The sequence below is a fragment of the Dreissena polymorpha genome, chromosome 10, assembly GCF_020536995.1.
Source record: "Dreissena polymorpha isolate Duluth1 chromosome 10, UMN_Dpol_1.0, whole genome shotgun sequence".
NCBI classification, from domain to species: domain Eukaryota; kingdom Metazoa; phylum Mollusca; class Bivalvia; order Myida; family Dreissenidae; genus Dreissena; species Dreissena polymorpha.
This window is the reverse complement of record NC_068364.1, coordinates 18,325,357-18,349,778: the sequence shown is the minus strand read 5'-3', so window position 1 is coordinate 18,349,778 and position 24,422 is coordinate 18,325,357. Positions and strand designations below refer to the sequence as shown.

General features: G+C 33.1%; 2 protein-coding genes and 1 long non-coding RNA gene across 3 annotated transcripts; 2 read left to right on the top strand and 1 right to left on the bottom strand.

The window, feature by feature from the left end:
- The first annotated feature begins 3,000 nt into the window (after positions 1–3,000).
- Positions 3,001–10,623, top strand: LOC127848360 (uncharacterized). Its single transcript, XM_052380782.1, has 7 exons — positions 3,001–3,066; positions 3,824–3,904; positions 5,099–5,134; positions 5,484–5,666; positions 7,132–7,427; positions 8,589–8,803; positions 10,312–10,623. Exons 1-7 carry the CDS (start codon positions 3,039–3,041, stop codon positions 10,421–10,423), a joined length of 951 nt encoding a protein of 316 aa, XP_052236742.1. The 5' UTR covers positions 3,001–3,038; the 3' UTR covers positions 10,424–10,623.
- A 138-nt stretch (positions 10,624–10,761) lies between these two features.
- On the top strand, positions 10,762–17,342 carry LOC127848314 (uncharacterized). The gene is made up of 3 exons (XR_008034450.1): positions 10,762–10,861; positions 12,433–12,549; positions 13,682–17,342. It is a non-coding gene; the product is annotated as an uncharacterized LOC127848314 (long non-coding RNA).
- A 3,160-nt stretch (positions 17,343–20,502) lies between these two features.
- On the bottom strand, positions 20,503–23,198 carry LOC127846931 (uncharacterized). The gene is made up of 5 exons (XM_052378356.1): positions 23,101–23,198; positions 22,371–22,595; positions 22,000–22,097; positions 21,476–21,565; positions 20,503–21,231 (listed from the first exon to the last, which is right to left on the bottom strand). Exons 2-5 carry the CDS (start codon positions 22,547–22,549, stop codon positions 21,182–21,184), a joined length of 417 nt encoding a protein of 138 aa, XP_052234316.1. The 5' UTR covers positions 22,550–22,595; positions 23,101–23,198; the 3' UTR covers positions 20,503–21,181.
- Positions 23,199–24,422: the final 1,224 nt, after the last annotated feature.

Below are 24,422 nucleotides of genomic sequence, written 5' to 3'. Positions count from 1 at the left end.
GAAAATGGCTGGATTTATTACTGCAGCGGAATTTAAACCAATCAAATCGCATGTTAGAAATACATGTGAACTATCCAAAATGAAAGTAAAACATTGTCATTGTGAAATTGAAGCAGATTGATATGAATTTCTAGCAAAATATGCTTACTAAATAGTAATTATGTTCTATTTTACTATGAAAAAAAAACTATCCAAGGAATATGTACCAGCAAAAGAGCTTTATAACAAAGGAATACGAAAATTACTTCTAGAATTCTCAGTTTTCAGCTGTGCACACCTGTGTCCAAGTAAGGATTTTTGAGCATTTTGAATGAAACTTTCTCTCTTAGTTCAATGAAAAGCTTGTACTTTATTGCCAAGTGTATTATTTTCTGAAAGATAAATGTCTTGGATGTTGTAATACATTTTAATTGGTGTATTTATTGCGTTTGGAAGCAAATTTTTCGCTATTGTTTACACCATGGTTGTGAGCAGGAATTTTCACAGTTGTATCCCTTGTATATATATGTAGTATAATAGAATATTTTTACTTAACGGTCCCTATGGTTGTATTAGCTTTAGAAACTTGTGCTGCGAATGGATTAGATAATGAATTTTCATAGGATAGGCTAGCTAAAGAAACTTCAGCATACAGTTTATATAGTATTGACATACCTGTACGCTGAAGCGAACCCCGTATCGAAAGTCAACCAGAGTCGTAACATATTTATGTCACGCTATAAATCAAAGAAAGCTCATTTTCTTGGATACATTTCTACAAATATTGGTGAATGAATATTAAATTACTGCATCGGGGAATATTTTAAGGTTCAAATGTTTCAAATGCATCTTACAGTAGATGAAAATAACTGCCATCAGTCTGAAATTCACAATTTTGACGCCATTGTCGCTTTGTCACGTGACGAGTTTTCATTTGGATACTTTCGGATCGACCTTGACATTTTTTTGCTTAAATTGTAAACATTACTTTCGTTTTCTGAAATCTATTATTTTTGATTAACAACTTACGTCTGGTGGATTATAAGACTGATTTCAGTGTGAATCAGGTAGTTTTAAGTAATATGCACTTTGTATTTTCACTACCATTTGTTAACAAAACAAGCCAGAATAATCTAAAATACCGGGAAATGTCATTCTGAATTTGAAAACACCTGAGCACATTGTATGTTACTAAAAATAGAAATTACGTCAAATGACCGTGAAATCTCGGGAGATTCGCATTTCAAGAAAGTCTGTCACATCGCTGTTTTTCTCGATATGCAAAGAGCAGAATAGATAAATTGATTGCCAACACTGGCAACCATCTTTAGTATTTAGGTTGCCCAGCAAAGACTCACAAGCCCAGTATGATGTTTATGTAGTGTCATATGTATGCAGGACTTCTTTGAAATATAATAAAAGATAACTAAACAACAACTTTGCTTAATTGACGAATTAATGACAGGTTTTTTTTCCCTTCTTTGGGACCCGCCGAAAATCGGCCCTTTCCTAGAAAAATCTTGCATAATTAAATTATCTGTTGCCTTGAATTTGTTTTAAAAACAGTAAAATATGTTAAATTGATTATTTTAGACTTTGCTTATTTTCCCCAAATCCAGCTTTTCGCACATTTTTTCCCCCCCAAAATTCGATGTTTCGCGTGATTTTTTTCCCCTCAAAAAAGGCCAGACCCTTTCCCCAAAATCAGATAAAAAACCCTGAATGATTAACTCACAGTAGCCAATTTCATTAAATGTTTAATTGCACTGAATTGTTTAAAGCTAAAAAAAGCAAGTTGCCCATCCAGACTACTAACTTTTGAATTTGTGTTGCCCAGGACAAAATGTACTGGCCCTGGGCTCCCAGGCAACCACTAATTTCCATCCCTGATATGTATGTTTCAGAAGGAAAACGAACCTTAAGATTTGCCAAGAGTTAACAACCTTACCTTTCTTAACTTAACATTGTACAAAATTTTCATTAAAATGCCTTATGAATCTTGTGACAAAAAAGAACAAGTCAAGAGTAAAGTTATTGCTACTTAACACGAGGAGAAAATAAAAGACACATACATTCATCTTTGATTCAACTTTTGAACCATAGAAATACCTATAAAAAAAAATTCCTATGAAATAGGATATTCAAGCATAAAGTTCATTGGTATGACATGTCGCCAAAATTGTAAGAAAAAAAGATTTTGACTGAATTCTATTTCAGGTGAAAGTAGGAACAGCTTGCTTTCTTCTCTCTTTGGAAGATAACACCAATGAAGGAAAGAAAACTTGTTCGGCTTTCTTAAAAAGATGGTCCAGCTATGGTAAAATATTTTTCATTCTTTTCAAACAAAAGTTTACAAAGCTATCAGCCTATTAATCATATTAATGGCTTCATGGTTACAGTAACATTAAAAAATTGTACAATAAAACGTTATTTTGTATTTTTAGCTCTACTCGCCATAGGCCAGAAGAGCTTATGGGATGGCATGGTTTCTGTCTGTCTGTGTGCGCGTTAGACTTTCTCTTGTTTATCTGATAAAGTCCACATTTTTCATCCGATTCTTTTCAAACTTGTCCAGTGTGTTGATATTAATGAGGACTCTAACCCTATCGAAAATGGGTTACATCAGAGTAAAAAGTCCAGAATTAACTCCCCTTGAATTTGAGAAAATTGTGAAATAAGGCTTGTTTACGAAATTGGAGGGGAAAGGGCCAATTTTCGGCGGGTCACAAAGAAGGAAAAAAAAACTTGTCAACTGTTGTTGGTTGATTCTGAAAGACACATACCTCGTTGAAAATATATGTTCTTAGTTGTTTATCAAAAACAATTGGAAAAATGTGGGAATCATATTAAAAAATATTCCAACCAAATGAAGTTCCATTTTTCAGTTATTTTATATGCAGTGAGTGTCCGTGTACAGGTTCAGTTGTTCAGACTTAAACAACTCAATTTTAAATGAACTCCTTCACAAAATATGATAAAATCACAATATCTGGCTCTGTAGTTTACAATAAAATGTTTTTATTGCAGTTCAGTCAACAACATCAGATTCAGAGGACAATATGCCAAGTAGTGATGATTCCTTCACTGGTATGCTTTATAATTTCAGGGCTTTTTTTAGCAACTTTGGAAACATGTTCTTTACCCTTTAAAATTGATAATTCCAGTGTCAATTTACCCCAAATTGGGAAAATATTAGTAAAACTAAATGAATTGATGGATAAATTGTTTTTGATAAATGATTTTATTGGTAATTTCAACATGTAAGTCCTTTATATACACTGGAAGTCTCATATTTTCTAAACTTTTTCAAATCAACCTATTGGGATATTTTGTGTGGGGGATTTGGGAAAAAATGAGTTTTGCTATTGATAATATTGCTAATAGTGGCTATAAAATCAGCTGAACAAAGCCTGAATTCTTTTATTTACACTGAATTATTTATTTTTATAATTTTTCAATTTACAAACAAAGGAACTGCTAAATGAACTTAATGTTTTTTTTGCAAGAATAAAGCATATGTTTAATGGTGACCCATGATTTGACCACATGTGTCATTGCAGATAGTTTTAAATTTATAAAGAAGTGTGCTTCAAAATTGCTTTATTTTAACAGTTTGTATTCATACCATCCATAATGTTGTGCTGGATTTTTCAAGCACATAAATGTATGCAAAAAACCCCACACAGTTGCATTTAAAAAATATTTTGTCTGCTCCATAAAGATACAAAAAAATTGAATATTTGTCCTCAAAAAATAAAACTAGCGAGCGAAATAAACAAAAATGCATGAATGGTGTGAGGGGGCGTAAAGTGAATGGGTATTCATTCTATAGTTTGTTAAACAGAGTCTTTAACTGATGTGCCAGAGCTTTCTTTGGATGATGGAGTTGAGACGTTGATAAAGGCACAGGATTCTTCTACGAAAGGTACCAGTAATAATATAGATTTTGCATTGTAGCACTAGATTTTTTTTAATTTCTTTTAATCAAAGAAAATCTGATTACCAAATCAGTTCAGCCCAAAAATCACCGTTGTTTAAAAGAAATTGATCTATTAAGACCCGTATTTACTGCAATTAAATAACTATTGGGATTTATACACTCAATCAGAGCTTCCTTAATTGGGCAGAAAGATAATTTTGTGAATCAAGTTATTTTTTTCACCCAATTGGGAACATGTCCGTTGCCATTCGGAAATTTTCGCGCCCTGAAATCACCAAATTGGGTAAAATCAAGTTGTGAATTGTAACAATTGAAGAATGTTTTTTTTTTACTTTGTTTAACTTGTTTAACTTTTGGCAGCTTTTATTAACACAGGAAAGCTACATAAACTTTTATTCACAGTCTTGCACAAACAACATTCGACCAAAACACAGATTGTTACAGACATAGTTCTCTGCTTTATTTGCTTTAAATATATCAAGCTGGCATCTTTCTGGGCTGATGAGAGTCCAGACACCCCCAGGCTTCATAGCCTCATCACTAGACTACTGTCATCTTCGACAAATTTTTTGCAGTGTACTGAGGGGAAAAGGTGGACTAAACAGACGCTTAACTTTTTACGAAGCAAAAAGCGCTAAGCAAGTTGCTTTTGACTTATCTAGGCTTTTAAATTTTGTTCTCTTATATATTGCGACTCATGGCGAATATTGTCGAAAGCGTCAGAAAATTCAGACGGGTTTATATATTGCCATAGCATACACGTATTTAATGTGCAAATTTAACGTTAAATGTTTAAACCAGTCAATGATTGAGAAGTAAAATGGGCAGCAAGTTGAAACAGTCTCGAAATACGTCAAGTTGGCGATTTCGGGGAATTGTTTACTCGATTTTGTTGCAGTTTTTTTTGAAATTGGGAGGGGTCTGGTTCATTTTGGGAACGGGTCCATAGGTCATTTGGAACAAGTCCGTTTACCGTATCTGTCCATAGAAGGAAAAATAACACTAGCTTCTGTCTCTACCATACATAATCTGGCTATTGAAAAGTTTGTAAGATCAAGTTTCTGAAATCTCGACAATGCTGTGTTTACTTGTAATTTATATTTCAACTTGTTAGGCAATGAACAATGACAATTTGCTGAAAAACAATAAGTAACACTAACAAGTACTACTTTGTTTCAGACACTTATGAGAATGAAGCACAAAAGATGTTTTTGGGTAAGAACAATTAATGTATATAACATATATAATGTTGGAGTGAGCTTGTGATAATGATATTGTTTGGTATTTTCATTCCGTCCATTATTCTGACTGTCTGAACTGGGGTCTGTCACACTTTTCTTAGCTGTTCTCAGTAACTTTTGTATGGAATTTCATGATACTTAAAAATAAATGTCTAGCAAACTGCCAGTGATAAATAGATGAGTTTGCTATAGATGCATTGTTATCTGAGGAATTAAGATCATGATTTATCGATAAATCAATTAAATGTTGCACCACTACAGGCAAGTGACAATGCAATCATGAATGTCTTGTTTGAATTTACTGTTCATCAACATTTTTTTAGGAATATTTGATGTCCATATTGAAAATCTCATCCCACCTTCGCCAAAAAGAGCATCAAGACTGCTGGACCTTGAACACGTGAAGTTTTTAATGGACTCTTTTCAAAGTGGAGTTTTTCAACAACTTACAATACTGGTGGGAATGGTCCCTGACGATTGTGACCCGTCGAAATTAAAGATGAAAGGTATATATTAGAGCACTATTTTATATATTTAGCTCACCACAGTACAAAGTTCACAGTGTGAGTTATTGTGACAAGTCTTTGTCTTTCATCAGATGTGTTTTGGGATTTACCTTGTAATTCCAGAGTTATGCCCCATAATTTTACTGAAACTTATCTATTTTTGTCAACTTTTTGCCGTCCAGAGCTGATATTTCAATAACTATAATATTGCATCCAATTTCCTTAAGCTTTTAAATCAATGTCTATCATCATACATTGTACTGCAGTTTTGCATGTGTAAAGTTTGTAAAGATTGTCCTGATAACTTCAGCGTTATGCCCCCTTCTGTGACTTTAATCAATATAATCAATAAATTTTGAAAACCTTTTTTTTTGTGTCCAGAGCTGTTTCTGTTTAAATATTGGATGTAATTTTACGAAACTTAAAATAAATGTGTATTATTTAGACAATAGCACACGACAGAGCTGGGCTGGACGTCTATAATCGGCCCGCCGTCGACATAACAGCTTTGTTGAATCTCGATTTTATTGATCACTGTTGGCTAAGGCTGAATCTGGACGCCATTTTGTTCAGTAAAAGTCGCGCGATTCCATTCTTTTCTGATATGAAAAATCAGCCCGGCTCAGCGGGCTGATATAATTTATATTGGCCCGCTAGAGATGAATAACGGCCCTGTCGCGAAGTCATTTTGTTACTATTTATAGTAATGATATGTGATATACTGCAATAGTGCACATACAATTATGTTGGGATAGCCTTGGTACTTCCAGATTTTTTCCCCCTTTATTTATCAAAATTGAAGAGTAGATTAGTAACTTCCATGGACTTACAGTCCCATTACTACTGAAAATGAACGAACATTTTGTATAATATTTCGTAAAATAACGTATAATAAACAACGAAACATAGTGTTCATTTTTACTTTAGACAATTGCCGAATTTTCAATGCCAGATGTGGTCTGGTAAAATAGATGCTCGTTTTTATTATTATTTTGCATATATAATGCCATCTTCATTTCCCACAACAATATGTATTATTCATACGCACATAAACACTAACAGGGTACCATTTAAGTGTTTCTGTTTCCTATGAATAGATCTATTTGCAGTAAAATAAAAAAGGAATAAATTGTGTCACAAATAAATAAGAACAAGCATTTTGTTTCTTCAAAGATCTATGTAATTATACCACATCTAGAGTTGAATTTTGGCTATTGCTTAAAGGAACACTGATTGTTTTGGTTTTACAAAATACTTTACTAATTTTTGTTGATTTTGAGCGTTATAGAGGGTTAAATATAAAAATAGAGATATACTTATGATGAGCAGATTTAAGACAGTATTTAACTATTAGAGACCGGTGAAATAATGATTTTTTTTTATTCTAAATGCTGCTTGGTGATCTTATTCTGTTAAACTAGTACATTGCATTTTGTCAACTTACAATGATATCATGGAATTGCAGGTGCCGGACAGGTTGAGACCCTTGGAGGGAATCACACAAGGGAAGCCCTTCAGGGTCTTCTAAGGCGTGGTCTCGCAACTATAACCACAGTCAAAATGAATATTTATTCAGCCCTGTCAACATGCACAGCCTTGACGGTGGGTTGGCAGCACAATGTTTGCTTGCAGGAGAAGCAAAAGCCTCTAAGCTTCATTGACAAGGTGAGGCTTATGAGACAAGTTCGCCCATCAATGCACATGTCACCAACGGATATGAAGGCTTGGAAAGAAACTCTGTCTTCCATCTTTCATGTGAAGGTATAGTTACACTTATATAATGGAAGGGTCTGAAATGTGCATTCTCATGCTTATATAGTATGGTTTGACCAAGACACTTTTAAACAGTTTTTCTTTGAATTATTTAGATTTGAATCAATGAACAGAGGCATCAGTTGGATTGGCATTTGACTACCTGCTAACTTATGAATGACTGTTGAATGATTTGACATTTAATAAATATAAATAAACACCATTTTGATGAAAAGTACTTATGTAGGCATTGACAATATTATAATCTTAACATAGTTGGTGCACATTAAAATTGTCTGCAAAAAGCAATACCAATCCTATGTTTAAAGCAAGCACGTTGAGAGACTTTATAATAGTTTAACCCTTGGCGGGCGGCATCCACAGCAGTGTCCGCTCTCTAATTGAAATAGTTTTCATCCGATCTTCACCAAACTTGGTCAGAAGTTGTGTCTAGACAATATCTAGGTCAAGTTCGAATATGGGTCATGTCGGGTCAAAAAATAGGTCACCGGGTCACTTAGTGCATTTCAAGGATTAAGCATGATGTCCGCTCTCTAATTGAAGTAGATTTCATCTGATCTTCACCAAATTTAGTCAGAAGTTGTGTCTAGATGATATGCAAGTCAAGTTCGGATATGGGTCATGCTGGGTCAAAAATGAGGTCACAAGGTCACATAGTGCATTTCATGTGTATGGTGTCCGCTCTCTAATTGAAGTAGTTTTCATCTGATCTTCATCAAATTTAGTCAGATGTTGCATCTAAATGATATCTAGGTAAAGTTCAAAAAAGGGTCATGCCGGGTCAATAAATAGGTCTAGAGGTCACTTACTGCATTTCAAGCATTGAGCATGGTGACCAAAACCTACAAACGGGCGTATCTTGTGACAGTTTGGCACTCTTGTTCAAATTTGACTTTTCTGCTATCCAATTGTGTACAATATTTGGAGTAATATAATGGGCATTGTTCACTGTTGAAAGAATTAACAGGTCAAAAGAGTTAGTTAAAATGTGGTTACTGACCAATTATCTGCAACTCATCTTGCTACCAGTTGTTTATAAAAAAAATATATCCAATATTTTACATTGGACAGTCCTCTAAGGTGATTATGCAAAGCGTTATTATTTATAGTTTTGTATACTGAATGGTTATCATTATTCATGATTTACAGGACATCAGAAGATTCCAGAATTCGTATGGACTGCATATGAAGATGGCTCGGCTTGAACAGAGAGTTTGGGCCATTGTGGAGGAAGTTTCGGGTGATTCAGTGAAGATCACTGAAAAATTCTTCAGACCACTCTTGAAAATTCAATCAACCGAGGATATTGAGTCGTGTCTGAACATTCTGCGAAGCAAAGGATTAGCTGAATATAACAACAAAATGTAAGAATTAATTGTGAATTTACAAAACTGTAACAGACTTTAAAATTTTCATTGTATTTCTTATAACGCAAGTGGGAGTGGTGTCATGGGAACAAGCTTATTTATTTATCAATTGATGATTTTCAGGCATAATTTTGTCAGACCTGCCTTGTGTGATCTTGACATATTTGTCACAATGATTGTTTGATGTTTTTGTGCTGTTAATCCGGACAATGCTTGTCTAGAGAGCTACTCTGTCATTAGTAGGCACAATATCAAATAATTTGACAGTGGCTTTGTCAAAAATCAACCAAATTTACTGCATTTTATTTAAACTCAATGTCTTTAGCTGAAGGGTATCATCTTATTTGAATTATTATAGGAAAGATTGTAAATGTGAATATTAATTTTTTTAAAGAAATAATAGACTGGTAGGCATTAGTTATTGCAGTAATGATGCAAAGACATTAAACCCTTACGGTGCTGCATGAGTGGCTTGATTGCAACAACAGAACAACACACTGTTTGTGTAACCCAAATTAAGAACAATTCATTGTTGATTATTTAAATACTTACCGGTTTGTATTTATAATTAACCTGTATTTCAAGGTAATAAATGAGAACTTTTATATAAGCCCCCATCCTCCATTTCAGCGGATTAAATATATACATGAATATGCCATTACAATTTAAATAAAATGTTGGGTTATTTATAAACCTACTTTCAAAGCATTCAAAGCCGTAAGTGTTTTGTTGCAGAATCAACCACAAAACTTCCTAATATGTCAATAGCAAAGAAGTTGCCATGGTAGAATTATAAATAATGATTTTTTTTTGTGCGAGTTATGAATACTACTAATTCTAATTTGGGACAGGTGCTCAAACGCTTTTACAGTACTATGTACTGTGTATGTAAGTTTTTTCTTACATTGCTTGATTGGTTAACCCCAAACAGTGTTTTAATAAGTATTTTCTCTGTATGTCCTTTATGTACCTTTTAAAAAAGGGGTTGTTATATTTGCTCTGTTTTCATTTTTATAATTTCACAAGCATGTTGAGGCACCTGTGTCGCGGGACATTTTAAAGCCCAGGGGTTTTTATCTTACTTTGGGGAAAGGGCCTGGCCTTTTTTGAGGGGAAAAATAATCGTGCGAAATGCTGAATTTGGGGAAAAAATCACGCAAAACACCGGATTTTGGCGGAAATAAGGAAAGTCTTAAATAATCAATTTAACATATTTTGCTGTTTTTATAACAAATTCAAGGCAACAGATAATTTAATTATGCAATATGTTTTAATTTCTACACTGGATCAGGTTAACTTATGAATTTAAAGTTTAAAAAAAATAAAAATTTAAGGGAAAAAATCAAGTCTGGGGGAAAATTTGCCTGCTGAGGGGAAAAAAATCCGAGGGGAAAGGGCCATTTTACCGTGGGTCCCAAAGAAAGAAAAAAAGCCCTGAAGCCACAGACAATGTAAAACATGTTGGTGTTGTATATATTTGAAGTTAATTTTTGATTATTTTTTAGAAAGGAATTTTTGGGATCCAGACCACTTACAAAAAAAAGAAAGCAAACTGACCTGGAAGATGATGCCAATGAGGAATGTTCAAACACTTCTGAGGGACTCCTTGTAAGTTAATTAATTTCCTTTTTTGTGTAACAGAAACATGAGCAATTAAATAAATAAATAATGCAAGTATTAAGAAAGGCCTTGTGTTTGATTGGAAATCAGGTAAATGATGTTAAAATGAAAAAGTATTTGATCTTTTAAATAGCCTGAAAAAGCATTTTGAGAACATTACCTGTGAAATTGGGAAGTTGTGCTTCAGTTTTCCTTGTGAGAATAAAAAAAGTTTTTTTGCATGGCAAAAAAAAAAAAAATTCAGAATTTTTTTTTGGGGGGGAACATGAAACTACTATTAAAATCGGCAGAAAAAGGGTCTGCTCATAGATCAATATATTAACTTGTACTTCTAGGATAAGTACAGCAAGGTAGTTGATGAGCTTCAAATGATGAAGGACAAATGTTCCAAACTGGAAACGGAAAACTCAGAATTGAGGCGTCAACTGACAGAGCGTAAGTGCATATATTTCTTATAATATTCTTGAACACTTAATGAATGGATCTTTTTTATAAATGATAACTATTTCTTGACTTACAGAGTTTAGAATAATTCACAAAAACTGGTTTAAGACCACTTTGAGTGAACACACATCTTCTTATGCCAACCCCATTAATTTGCCTAATATTTCAATGTTTTTAAACCTGAATATGCAGTTTTAGTTATTAGGCATAGACACAAATGTCCAGGCTTCAAGTACCAAATAACCTCATTAAGACCCTGTTTGAGACACCAGTGACAGTTGATCAGATATAAGTTGACATACATTGACACTTGATCAAAAGTGAGTTATCCTGATTTATATGTAATAAATATTTTTATGCACCCCTTCGGAGAAGAGGGGGAATATTGTTTTGCACATGTCAGTCGGTCTGTTTGTTGTTCGGTTTGTCGGTCCATCTGGCAGAGGACCCCTATTGTTTTCAGGTCACTAGGTCAAGGTCACAGTGGTTCGGGATGATAACTCAAGAATGCTTAGGCCTTGATCATGAAACTTCATTGGTACATTGATCATGACTGGCAGATGACCGGTATTGATTTTCAGGTCACTAGGTCAAAGTTAAAGGTCACAATGGCCTGGCTGCCACTACAATGAACTGCCCATTTGGAGAGCATGCGTGTTTTACAAACAGCACTTGTTTTTACATGTTCTGTAATATATTTCTATTAAATTTTTCTGGTTATTCAATTGTCAAGTTAATGCTAATAGAAGTATTCTTTCCCACAATTATCCTAAGATTTAGACATAAACAACAGTTTTCACAATTTATCTACCGTTTACTGTTTATTCACCCATTGAAATACATAATTTGGGTATAATTTTAAAAAATGTGCTAAAATGATGACGACACGGTGGTCTGCTCAACTTGTCACCTGTCCCAAATAAAACCATGAATAGTTGTACTATCAAGATGATCATTTTGTATGGTCCATTTCTCAGAGACTGTCAAAGACATTTGGTTCAACTTAGGTATTCATGTTTACCAATTAAAAATGCATCTCAGTTCTCAAGGGCAAATAAGCCTAAATTGAATCATTAGGGCTATGAATTAGCGAGAGTCCAGTAGCCATGGGCCCTAAAACTTGAGCTGGGCTCATAAAGATAAGAACACACTTGGGAGAATGGGTTAAAGTTTTAGTTTTATAACCTGTTCTCATAATTATGGCCCATTTTCATGTTGTAAATTTCATTATGTTTATTGTTGAGGACAATTTCTATAAAAAATGGAAATAGATATTTGGTCATAGTCAAGTATTCTTGTTTATTGTCACAAAGTGAACATATATATCAATGGCAGATAAACCTTGATATTATTTTGCTAAATGTGTGCCCCATTTTGAACATTGAGTGTTGGAGTGTCACTGGTAACATTTACTTTACATGGACAGTTAACCGTAATACTATTACTAATGATTTCCTCTTCTCTACCCAACACTCGGACAAGTGGATGACACTGTCTGCAGATGGCTCATGGTTGGTAGTTCATCAATTCAGTTCAGGGTCTTTTATTCTATCTGAAAACAGATTGCTCGAAGTCCAAGGAAAATTCATCAAAGGACAAAGAAATTGAAGCATTCTGGAGATTTGAAGACGGACGAGAGGAATGGTTGCCGGCCAAATTGATCCGAAAATATGCTAACGGTAATTTTAAACATAATAAAATATTTTACGAATAATGTACAATTTTCAAGTGAGATGAACAAAATCCCATATGATACTGACCATGTACAAAATTAAGCTTTAATTACTGTGAATAAATTATCAGTTGTAAGTTCCCTACCGGTATGCCCAGAGGGAACTATAGGATATATCAAAACAACACTGACAATGTTGCTGACAATTTTGTAATGGTATTTTGACCAGTAGGGGAATTGTGCATTGCATGCAATGATAATCTTGTTTATATTGTGAAACTCAACATATAAACCCTTTTTTCTGTTCTTGTCTGTTTGTCAAAAGCTGACAGCATGCATATTTTCAACTAGTAAAGTGACTGTTAGTTTTAAAAACACCTTGCTTGAAAGGTACACTTTTAGAATCATAGTGAAATATATATATATATATTACATAACTTTATTAATAACTAACTGCTTTATTATACCCCACCACAGGCGTTTGGTATTGCAGTAATGTCTGTCACACTTTTTTGTTGTGCAACTCCTTATTCATTTCTCATTCATTAAACATAAAAATACAGAATGATTATCATCAAGAACTGCCACTCATATCGTGAGGGTTGGCGATTGAAATTAATTAAAGAGAGTTATTATTTTGTGTAGATTTTATGTTACTTATCCATATTGCTGTACAATTTATTCATAAGCAGTGAATTGTACCATTTCAACTTAAACAGATATTCATGAATTGCTGTAGTCCATCTTGTTTTGGCAATTTTTTCCCGTTCACTCATTGAACCTATAGCAGGGATTTGTCTGTCAGACACCCTTCAATTATGTAAGTGACAATTTAAACATGCAAAGACATTTCACATCACACAACAACTGTGTTTGATATTTCAAATTGACAATCATATTGGTTATTTCTGGCTATGAAAACATGAATGGTATATTTATGCAGTTTCTTTATATATCGCATTGTGAGTACCAAACTATAGTTTTCCAGCAAAACATTGTACATTTAACTCTGCAGTATCAATTGCTATGAGTACTAATGCTATAATTTAAAAGACATAATTAATAACCATATGATTATCATATCGCCTGGCTGTATAACAGCATTCAAATTCTTACATTTCAAGATGTCTTTTATTCAGGAGAGTGTTCAGTCCAGTACTCTGATGGAGTTAGTAGAGTGAGGTCCTCATGGGTGAGAGAGGTGGGACAGATGTAAGGTCATCCTATTGCCACATCTAGAAGCTATACCTATTTTCTCAAGACTAAAAATGTCATGAACTTAAAATAAATGTTGTTATCAATATATGCAACCAGAGTACATATTAAGGCACTTCATGTTATTTTTCTGAATGATTGAAGTCAGGTTTCTCATACTAAGACATTTCCCTGTCAAGTTATGGAATTAACTTAAATTTTATGGTGTGAAATTTCTGTTTTATAAAAAAATGCATAGATAATTTTTATCAAATTGTGAGACTGATAGCTTCATTTTTTTTTATCAAATCATGCAAATGATTGCCCTTTTTTTGAAGTAAAAAAAAACAACATGAATTTTACATCACACTGATGATCATATTTCAAGTGTAAGCATTATTCAATATCTTTTTCTTCAGTTTAATGTTGGAATTGAATATTCCCTAATCAACAATTTGATTCTCTTTACTGCACTTTTGTTTATGTGCATTATCCAAAGAATGTTTGAATTCCATTTTGAAATGCTTGATGAGAACTTGTCTTTTCACTTAGGTATATGCTTTTTTCATTATTGGTTTTGTTCAGTGGTGGTGGTCATATTCTTCTTATGTCATTTCGGTCAGTAGAATATGGGACTTGTATATAACAGTTTATATGTTAGAATGGTTTATGAGATTATTTTAAATAAAACTATTTTTGAATTTCTTTCGCTATATAAACAAAAGTTAATTAAAGAGATTTCACGTTTCTTACTGTTGCAATCAATTTAATATCTTAAAATAACCTGAGATCTTTTGGGAAACTAGACAGAAAATAAGTTCTAATGGTGAACAATTCGTATTCAGTCAGCCTTTGTAAGCCATTGTAACTGTGAATGTGTTCATGTGCATTATTCTAACATTTTTTCGATTTCGGTTTAGAAATGCTTTGTATGAACTTGTCTTCATTTTAATATGCTTAATTAAAATTGATTTTGTTAATTTGTGATTACCAATGTTTTATTTTGTATGTCCTATATGATGTTTGAGTATTTCAGAGAAACAATAAAGTTCTGCCCTTACAATACATACTAAAATTGTGACAGAATTGTTTAGTAATGAAAATACAAATTGCAGCAATTGCACCTGTTAAAGAACTTTGAATGGTTATACATGTAATAGCGGTAAAGATTGTTTTATTTAAATATTTAATTTTTCATAATGACTTCACATGTTAAAAAAAAATGTTTAGCATTTTTTAATACTAGTATATTTTGAGAACTAATTTAAGTGTGACATAAATAATATGGAATCATTCCCACTATTTAATATATATTTTCTGACCTGCTGACTGGTGGATTGAGTACATATTAGTATACTGGTATTGTTTTTTATTTTGAAAATTTCACTGATTGAAAATTTACACAACATTTTGTGTGTTCTGTATTTACTATGCCCCCCTTCGAAGAAGAGGGGGTATATTGCTTTGCACATGTCGGTCTGTCGGTCGGTTTGTCCATCAGGTGGTTTCCGGATGATAACTCAAGAACGCTTGGGCCTATGATCATGAAACTTCATAGGTACATTGATCATGACTCGCAGATGACCCCCATTGATTTTGAGGTCACTAGATCAAAGGTCAAGATCACGGTGACCTGAAATAGTAAAATGGTTTCCGTATGGTAACTCAAGAACGCTTAGGCCTAGGATCATGAAACTTGATATGTAGATTGATCATAACTCGCAGATGACCCCTATTAATATGCAGGTCACTAGGTCATAGGTCAAGGTCACAGTGACCCGAAATAGTAAAATGGTTTCCGGATGATAACTCAAGAACGCTTATGCCTAGGAACATTGAAACTTCGTAGGTAGATTGATAATGGCTGGCAGATGACCCCTATTGATTTTCAGGTCACTAGGTCAAAGGTCAAGGTCACGGTGACCCGAAATAGGAAAATGGTTTCCGTATGATAACTCAATAACGCTTATGCCTAGGATCATGAAACTTGATAGGTAGATTGATCATGACTCGCAGTTGACCCTTATTGATTTTCAGGTCACTATATCAAAGGTCAAGGTCACGGGGACCTGAAATAGTAAAATGGTTTCCGGATGATAACTCAAGAACGCTAATGGCTACGATCATGAAACTTCATAGGTACATTGATCATGACTTGCAGATGACCCCTATTGATTTTGAGGTCAAAGGTCAAGGTCATGGTGACACGAAATAGTAAAATGGTTTCCGGATGATAACTCAAGAAGGCTTATGCCTAGGATCATGAAACTTCATAGGTGCACTGATCATGACTCGCAGATGACCCCGTTCGATTTTGTGGTCACTTGGTCAAAGGTCAAGTTCACGGTGACCCGAAATAGTAAAATGTTTTTTGGATGATAACTGAAGAACGCTTATTCCTAGGAACATGAAACTTGATAGGTAGATTGATCATGACTCGCAGATGACCCCTACTGATTCTCAGGCCACTAGGTCAAAGGTCAATTTCACGGTGACCCGAAATAGTAAAATGGTGTCCGGATGATAAATCAAGAACGCTTATGGCTAGGATCATGAAACTTCATAAGTACATTGATCATGACTTGCAAATGACCCCTATTGATTTTCAGGTCACTAGGTCAAAGGTCAAGGTCACAGTTACAAAAAACATATTCACACAATGGCTGTCACTACAACGGAGAGCCCATATGGGGGGCATGCATGTTTTACAAACAGCCCTTGTTATGACTTGTTTTATAATTTGCTAATAATTTAAGAACTTATACATTTAAAAGTGGTTTACCTTCCTTTTTTTCAGTGTGATTTTTTCTGTGTGATTATGCATTTCTGGAAGTTTGTACCGCCGGCGTAACATTTTTAAACAATTATCTGTCATTGTGTTTATGATCCTCTGAGAGTTTGTACCGCCAGCGTAACATTTTCAAAGAATTATCTGTTGTGATTATGAACCTTTGGGAGGTTGTACCGCCAGCGTAACATTTTCAGTTAAATTTTAAGGGTTATATCATTTTGTGTGTTCTGTATTTACATTACTTGTATAATTTACTATTAAATTAAGAACTTAAACATTTAAAAGTGGTTTGTGCGATTTTTACTATTGGTACCTTAGGGAGTTTGTACCGCCGGCGTAACATTTTCAAGAATTATCTGTTGTTATTATGATCCTCTGAGAGTTTGTACCGCCAGCGTAACATTTTCAAAGAATTATCTGTTGTGATTATGAACCTAAGAACTTAAACATTTAAAAGTGGTTTATCTTCCTTTTTTTCAGTGTGATTTTTTCTGTGTGATTATGCATTTTTGGAAGTTTGTACCGCCGGCGTAACATTTTTAAACAATTATCTGTCATTGTGTACTTTTTGAGAGTTTGTACCGCCAGCGTAACATTTTCAAAGAATTATCTGTTGTGATTATGAACATTTTGAGAGTTAGTACCGCCAGCGTAACATTTTCAAAGAATTATCTGTTGTGATTATGAACATTTATGAGGTTGTACCGCCAGCGTAACATTTTCAGTTACATTTTAAGGGTTATATCATTGTGTGTGTTCTGTACTTACATTACTTGTATAATTTACTATTAAATTAAGAACTTAAACATTTAAAAGTGGTTTGTGTGATTTTTACTATTGGTACCTTAGGGAGTTTGTACCGCCGGCGTAACATTTTGATTATGATCCTCTGAGAGTTTGTACCGCCAGCGTAACATTTTCAAAGAATTATCTGTTGTGATTATGAACCTAAGAACTTGAACATTTAAAAGTGGTTTATCTTCCTTTTTTTCAGTGTGATTTTTACTGTGTGATTATACCTTGCTGGAAGTTGGTACCGCCGGCGTAACATTTTCAAACAATTATCTGTCTATGTGATTATGAACCTTAGGGAGTTTGTACTGCCGGCGTAACATTTTCAAAGAATATTCAGTTTTTATTTTGAACCTTTGGGAGGTTGTACCGCCAGCATAACATTTAAGTTTCAGTTCAATTTTCCTGTCTGAATGTAAGATGGGTTGTACTGTCAGCGTAAATTTTTTTTAATTTCTTATAAAAAGTGAGAAAAATGTGGGTTTTTTTAAAAGAAATTTCCTTTAAAATGACCATTTTAAAAGGGATTCTGTGGAAAATCCCTTTTTAAAATATAATCAATTTGTTGTAATATTGCAAATTCCAATGCATACAATCTCATATAACACAAAGTGTACGTTCTGTTTGGTTAGAGATTTAAATATAACTGTTCAGCAAATCAAGTTCTTGCTAATACTTTTGTCGATTTCGCAGACTCATTAACTTAATCAATTGTTTCTGCGAATGAACAATTTATTTCAAGAACAATGTCATTGCAATCCCCTGATGTTATAGTTTACATTGTGTACACCATTATGGTTAGTTGGTATTCCCTGAAAAAGTAGAATATGCGCTAATACACTTTCACATCCACGCTGCAAGTAATTATCGAAAACAAATCTAGCTCGAAATCCCATCATAAGCAGTTAGAATTTTCAGTTAAGTGCGTTACGGAGTATAACACAGAACGTATGTCTAAACATAACGCACTTCACAAAACAGGTATATGTGCGGTTCGTTCATGCGTATTGTTGTCACGCGAGTGATGGTCACTCAGGCGGACATAGGCGGAAATGTGCACGGGGTTTTCATGGTCAGTTCTATTCTAGATTTCGATCAGTAAGCTTTTACTTTTTTAAATTTGAAACGCATTAATAAGTTAGCTAAAATGACCCGTTATGTTTGAGTTACACAATGTCCAGAGTAACATGTTAATATTGGTTGTTTTCGGGTACAACTTTCCAGAGTTATTTTACATTGGGCATCGGATGATTTCTGATGAAGTTTTATCTCTGGTTTTTACCATGGCCTTTAAAAAACCATTTAAGGATCAAGAATAGAAGTGATGTATACAAATTATCGTTGTACTGTGTTATTAAATGTATAGATCAAAGTTGTACTGTCATGTTATTCTAAGTATATACTTGATTGTTATATATTACTAAAATGTATTATTCGTGGATGTATGTTGCCAATAAACTGATTGCAAGTATTGAACAATGCAAAACGAGTTGTGTTTTGAGCTTAGTTGTGTGAAGACCGTCAAAACAAGCAGCGTACAATTTTCATGTTTAAAGTTAAACGTGAAACAATGATACAGGTGTCAATATGACAAAAGAACCACTTCTATTGTCGCAGATAAAGGTAAAACACAATAGCTTTTTCGTTATAAGAACGCGCATTAAAATTAAGCAAACCGGATGCTAAATTATGTGTACGTTATAGATATGTTTATTTAAAATTCATTTTTCGAACTGAGGTATTTTCTGTTGATTAAATAGAGATTCATGAATCGGTTTAGAGATACGATATGGCAAATAAATTCGTTGTCTTTGTGATGGAGTGAAGGCGGTTCTTAATTGATAATGATTGAGTATTTTCGCATTTTATAGTATTATAGTGGTGTGTACAATAGCGATGTTGACACATTTTATTGATCAGTGTCTATAAGTTATAGTATAAAGTTCAACACCTAGCTTTTGCGTTCAGGTTAATTACATTTCACTACAAAATTGCATCAAATATATCTGCACAATCGCATATATGGCTGTTGGTTATTATCACAGTAATGCGATCCGCTGTTTTAAACATGGTATCGGTTAAGATGATATCTTTACAATCAGTATATTTCTCTGGTATAGCTCTCCTCATTCAGAACTTATATATTAACTCCAACACCTCTATATGTCGACACAAAAATAATATATTTTCACATGTGCGCACCATACTTAATTTTAAGCGAAAATCATTTTTGGGATAAATCGATTTAAATAGCGTAACATTTTATCAGTATATTGCTGCCCGATCTGACAAAGATTAGAGTTGCAAGTAATTCACTCAGCTGTAAGGACATACCAATATTCAATCTTTGTAATCGAGACCAAAAAACATTGTTATGACTAAATAGGTTTATTTAAGTTCATGTTACCTGCTAAGGTAGTCTTACCATTGGTACATGCATTATATATGCGAACAGTTACATATCATTTATCCAAATGAACCCAATTAAGAAATTCTTATGCTGTGGTAGACAGCTGCGTGTCATTTATACCTCGCTGTCCTTACCACAATGCAAGCATGCGTAGAAATTGGAGAAAGAACACTTTTTGAAATTAACGTTTAAGCGTTTATTTTATTAATGAATGATCCGGTCTCAATCCAGTTTTCGACGGGCTGCAAAGTGTGTGTTCCTCATAAAATGAACATCTTATTTAAATTAAATAGGCATTATAACTTAAGTTGTGTGTAATAATTCATCAAATTAATATCAGAGTCGAAAATAAATCTTAACCATAATGCTTTTATTATGCGACGATAAACATAATTTAGAATAGCGAGCATTATGACAAGGCAATGCGATACAAAACAACTTAGTGATATTTACGCTTCATGACAAAGGAAAGAAAGTTGTAAGACCATATTTTAAAAATGGGTGACACGTATTAAAAGAAATAAAATGTAAGCATATCTCGGAAAATCTAACTGCGCTTAACAATATAAGTTAAGTTAACCCATATTTCGATTTGTACTTTTATTGAAATAGTATATTTGCGAACACATAAAACAAATAAAAAACCTATACAAATTTATAAAATAATGAATATATACCAAACGAATTAGTGAATACGTGAACGAAAGAATAAATAGATAAGTTAATGAATCAATAAATAAATAAATTAAATAAAATTTACTAATGATCTCGCTTAAAAATAATTTCAACATATTACATAATTAATTACAGTTTTATTATTGGATGAAACCAAGAACACTTGTTGGTATAAATAAATCAAAGTATAATTTACACTACAACATATCTATGAACAAATACAGTTTTTCCATTAGAAAAATGCAACAACTCAATATTTAATAGGGAGTGTGAACCAATTCACAGAGAAAAGCACATAAAAATTATTATCATAAATAAATCAATTACCGAACGGTATGAATGCTGATGAGAGGCCATTTCGAGGAATGTTATACACACACAACTATGTAACACTTATCCATTGTTATATCACAGACTGCAGTTTATACACAATTTTTGGCAGACGTATAAAATATATATGATGTAATATCACAGGCAAGTCAACATATATAATCAACACAATTAATAAATTAATGTATGTACAATAAAAAAATACAGTAAGCACCCGAACTTGAGACGAATCCGAATGTTCACAGCACTAAATAATTCAATAAACACCAACATAAGTGTCTAGTATAATCTCAAAATCCAACAATCATTCTCACAAAGTTATTTCACTGGCATTATTTAGTAAACGTCAGCCAGCATAGTACCCTAATAACTGGTTAACAATATAAACATATGCGATGTCCAATAATATTCAGTAGTCCTGTTTTCGGTCAGACAGAATGTCAATCTTTATCGATATTCAATTCGTTGCTTTTCAAAGTGGGAAATGTAGCCGTCATCTACAACAAAAATCATGCCATTAATCAATACAGTCTTAACAAAGCTACTTATACAATGTACGTAATGCACATAAGCATGTAACGTGTATGTATCATGTGTGCACAATCAAGAAATTTATCTACATTTACAAAAAAAATTGTCAACGCACAAGTGAAATTATTTGAAACAGCCTTTCAACAGGAAATACATTGTTACTTCGACAATTAACCTCAATCATGATATATTATGTACATAAACACTTACTATTTATGTCGAATATTTCTTTGACCCACTTGTCGAGCATATGATCTCGTCTCTCACATATGTCTAAGATAAACTGGATTTTCATATCGTCTGTAATGAGAAAAGATACATCAGAATGAACCAACGCGTGTATTGGTTTATTTTTAAATAGATGCCTATATAGTAAGTGTAATTCTGAACCCTGAAGATGTTATTTATAATAACCCTTAATAGCATATTAAAATCTTAAAAATCATACACACTGCATTGCTACTAGAATTAACGACTAATGTTGAACCATGTATAATGTAGTATGATAAGTGTTTGTGTAATGATCATTTTGATTGGATATGACCCCAAACTAACAGATCTAAACAATATGTTTCAACACAATGACAAATATGTGTTCGCTTTGTTTTGTTGAAACAACAACACATCAAAATAAAGGCATACACAATACATATTGTGTTTATTAAACGAAACACGCCAGTGTATTTAATGAATAGCCATATAAGGTCAATAAACGAATAAATTTAACGGCATACCTGAAATGTTGACAAAGTGTTGCTCCAACGCTCTGTAGAATTTAATCTTTCCGTGTACGTGGTTACAGAGACCATGACGAGAAAAATGATGAACGGTCCTGTGAAATATGTAAAATTTGATTATATGAAGTTTATATAATACGATGCTGTATGTGACTATTAACCACAATTTATGATGTTTACCCAATTTACCCATTCAGCTATTAAAATGAATCCAGACTAGTACAAAAGTGTTAATATAGAGTGATTATTACAATCATTATATACATACAATACTTCATGTGATTATATGATAATATGTGTTCGAAATATGTTAATGTTCAGGGATGCTACAGGATCAAAATGTTTCATAATTTGAAAATAGAACTTACGGGTTAACATGATAAAACATGCCCAAGTTAATATCCGTTTTTGAATCGTCTTGTTCTACTTTAACATCATTATTCTCATCCTTGTGTACAGCCATTCCTTTTACATCCAGTGTTTTCAATAACATAACCCATATACAACAAAAATACAGCACAATTCCGATGGTCGATGTAGGCACCATTATATCGACTGTTGATATATTTCACTTTGACGGTAAAATCTGTTTTCTGAAATATAAAATTATTAAGTGTTCATCATATATATAGACAGGTAATTTTCAAAAATCAGATATGAAGCGATACTTTATAAAACTAGATTAACTCAAATGTATATTCGCATTAGAGATGCTGGTAAATAAATAAGTGATCTTTGGTTTTATTTTAACAAAAACATAATATTTAATAATAGCAGGTCAGAATGTATATTAAATTTAACAAGAACAAATACCAAACACTGAAATATGTTTATATTTTAGATGTATTGCAATTGCTTTTCTTTTATGATATTTGCAATATTTTCAAAAGTATTTATATCCCGTACTTTTCTCCCAAAAAAGTATAAATTTAAGTTTAAAAGATTCTAGATAAAATACGTCTTCCCCATCAACATGTGTACACACATATCAATTTTAAAATGTAAAGTATTAAAATATATTTAATAACATTTATCTTGTTCACCTGAAACACTTATAAATGTCAATAAATACACGCTGTAAACTGCGTTAATACATACCTGAATAAATATCACTTAATTTAACCTTGAGAGTTACGTTTTAATCTCCAATGTATTTCAGTTAATATTTTATATCAATGTTAACTAGTTTCACGTAAAACGGCCACCGGAAAAACTTTGCGAAACCGAAATTTCGCAAACTTAAGTACCCTTTTTCTTAAAGATTTGCTACTTTGAGACATAGTATGCGATAAAAGTCTTATCGTTGATTAATAATTGGTTATTTTCACTCAAAAAACGCGTTTTCTTCACTATGAAATTTATAAGCAAAGTTGGGGTTCCCATGGGATTTTTGCATTTTCCCATGGGATTTTCGATTTTCCCATGGGAATTTTTTCTCCCATGGGATTTTTTTTCTCCCATAATTTGCAAATGGGAGAAAAATCCCATGGGATTTTGAACATTTTAAAAAACGTGTTTTATTTGCGTTTGCAAGTATTTTAACGTTATTTAAGGACTGTATATTGGTTTTATGCCAATTATATATAAAAATATTTAGTAATAAAAAAATCCCATTTTAAAAATCCCATGGGATTTTTTCTTATTTTGGGAGATTTATTCATGAAACTTTCAGAAACATCATATTTTATGAAATGATGAACAACTACGATATTTTAATGCGTTTAGTCGTGTTTAAAAAAAAATCCCATGGGATTTTTAAATCCCATGGGATTTTTTCTCCCATGGGATTTTTTTCCAATGGGATTTTTCAGTTTCGTAAGCCGATTAAGTTTCTTAATGCGAAAAACAACAATAAAGGAAATAATAATTATAATTTTGAATAATAAATTGAATAATATAAATAACATGAATATTTTTAAAATGAGTTACAATTAAAGGTTTATGCTAGTAGAACTTATCATTTCTTGTTCGAGCAGATGGTTGAGTCCAATTGGTGAGTATGCCAGCTTAGAACCAGTATAAATGCATCGCAGACAGACAACGCTGTCATACTGTACACACCGCTGAGTAACAATCTTTATTGCATTTCATTTTGCAACAGAAAATGAACTCCGTAGTATAATTGATCTTATATATGCCCTCTGCTTTTGAAAGCGTGCAACACATTAACATAGCAATAAGTCCATGCCAAAAACTATGTGCAAATTCCATTCAAAGCTATATACACATTATAAAGGTCAGATGACCCGCGTCATGCGAAAATGGGTCTTATGTCATATGCGGCCGAAGTTGGTCCATCCTAGCTTGTCCAACCGCGCAGTCTGGTCAGGTACTACGCTGACTGATATATAAAGTCAAGCCATGATTCGTGGTCTCATATCCAAACTCGGTAGCTCCTGTGCGAAACTTTCACCGGAAAC

Coding starts and splice junctions, on each gene's coding strand:
- LOC127848360 (XM_052380782.1), top strand. CDS start 3,039: ATGCCAAGTAGTGATGATTCCTTCACTG. Junction 5,135..5,483: donor AGCACAAAAGATGTTTTTGG/GTAAGAACAATT, acceptor ACATTTTTTTAG/GAATATTTGATGTCCATATT. Junction 8,804..10,311: donor GCTGAATATAACAACAAAAT/GTAAGAATTAAT, acceptor ATTATTTTTTAG/AAAGGAATTTTTGGGATCCA.
- LOC127846931 (XM_052378356.1), bottom strand. CDS start 22,549: ATGGTGCCTACATCGACCATCGGAATTGTGCTGTATTTTTGTTGTATA. Junction 22,098..22,370: donor ATGTTTTATCATGTTAACCC/GTAAGTTCTATT, acceptor CATATTTCACAG/GACCGTTCATCATTTTTCTC. Junction 21,566..21,999: donor ACACTTTGTCAACATTTCAG/GTATGCCGTTAA, acceptor TTCTCATTACAG/ACGATATGAAAATCCAGTTT.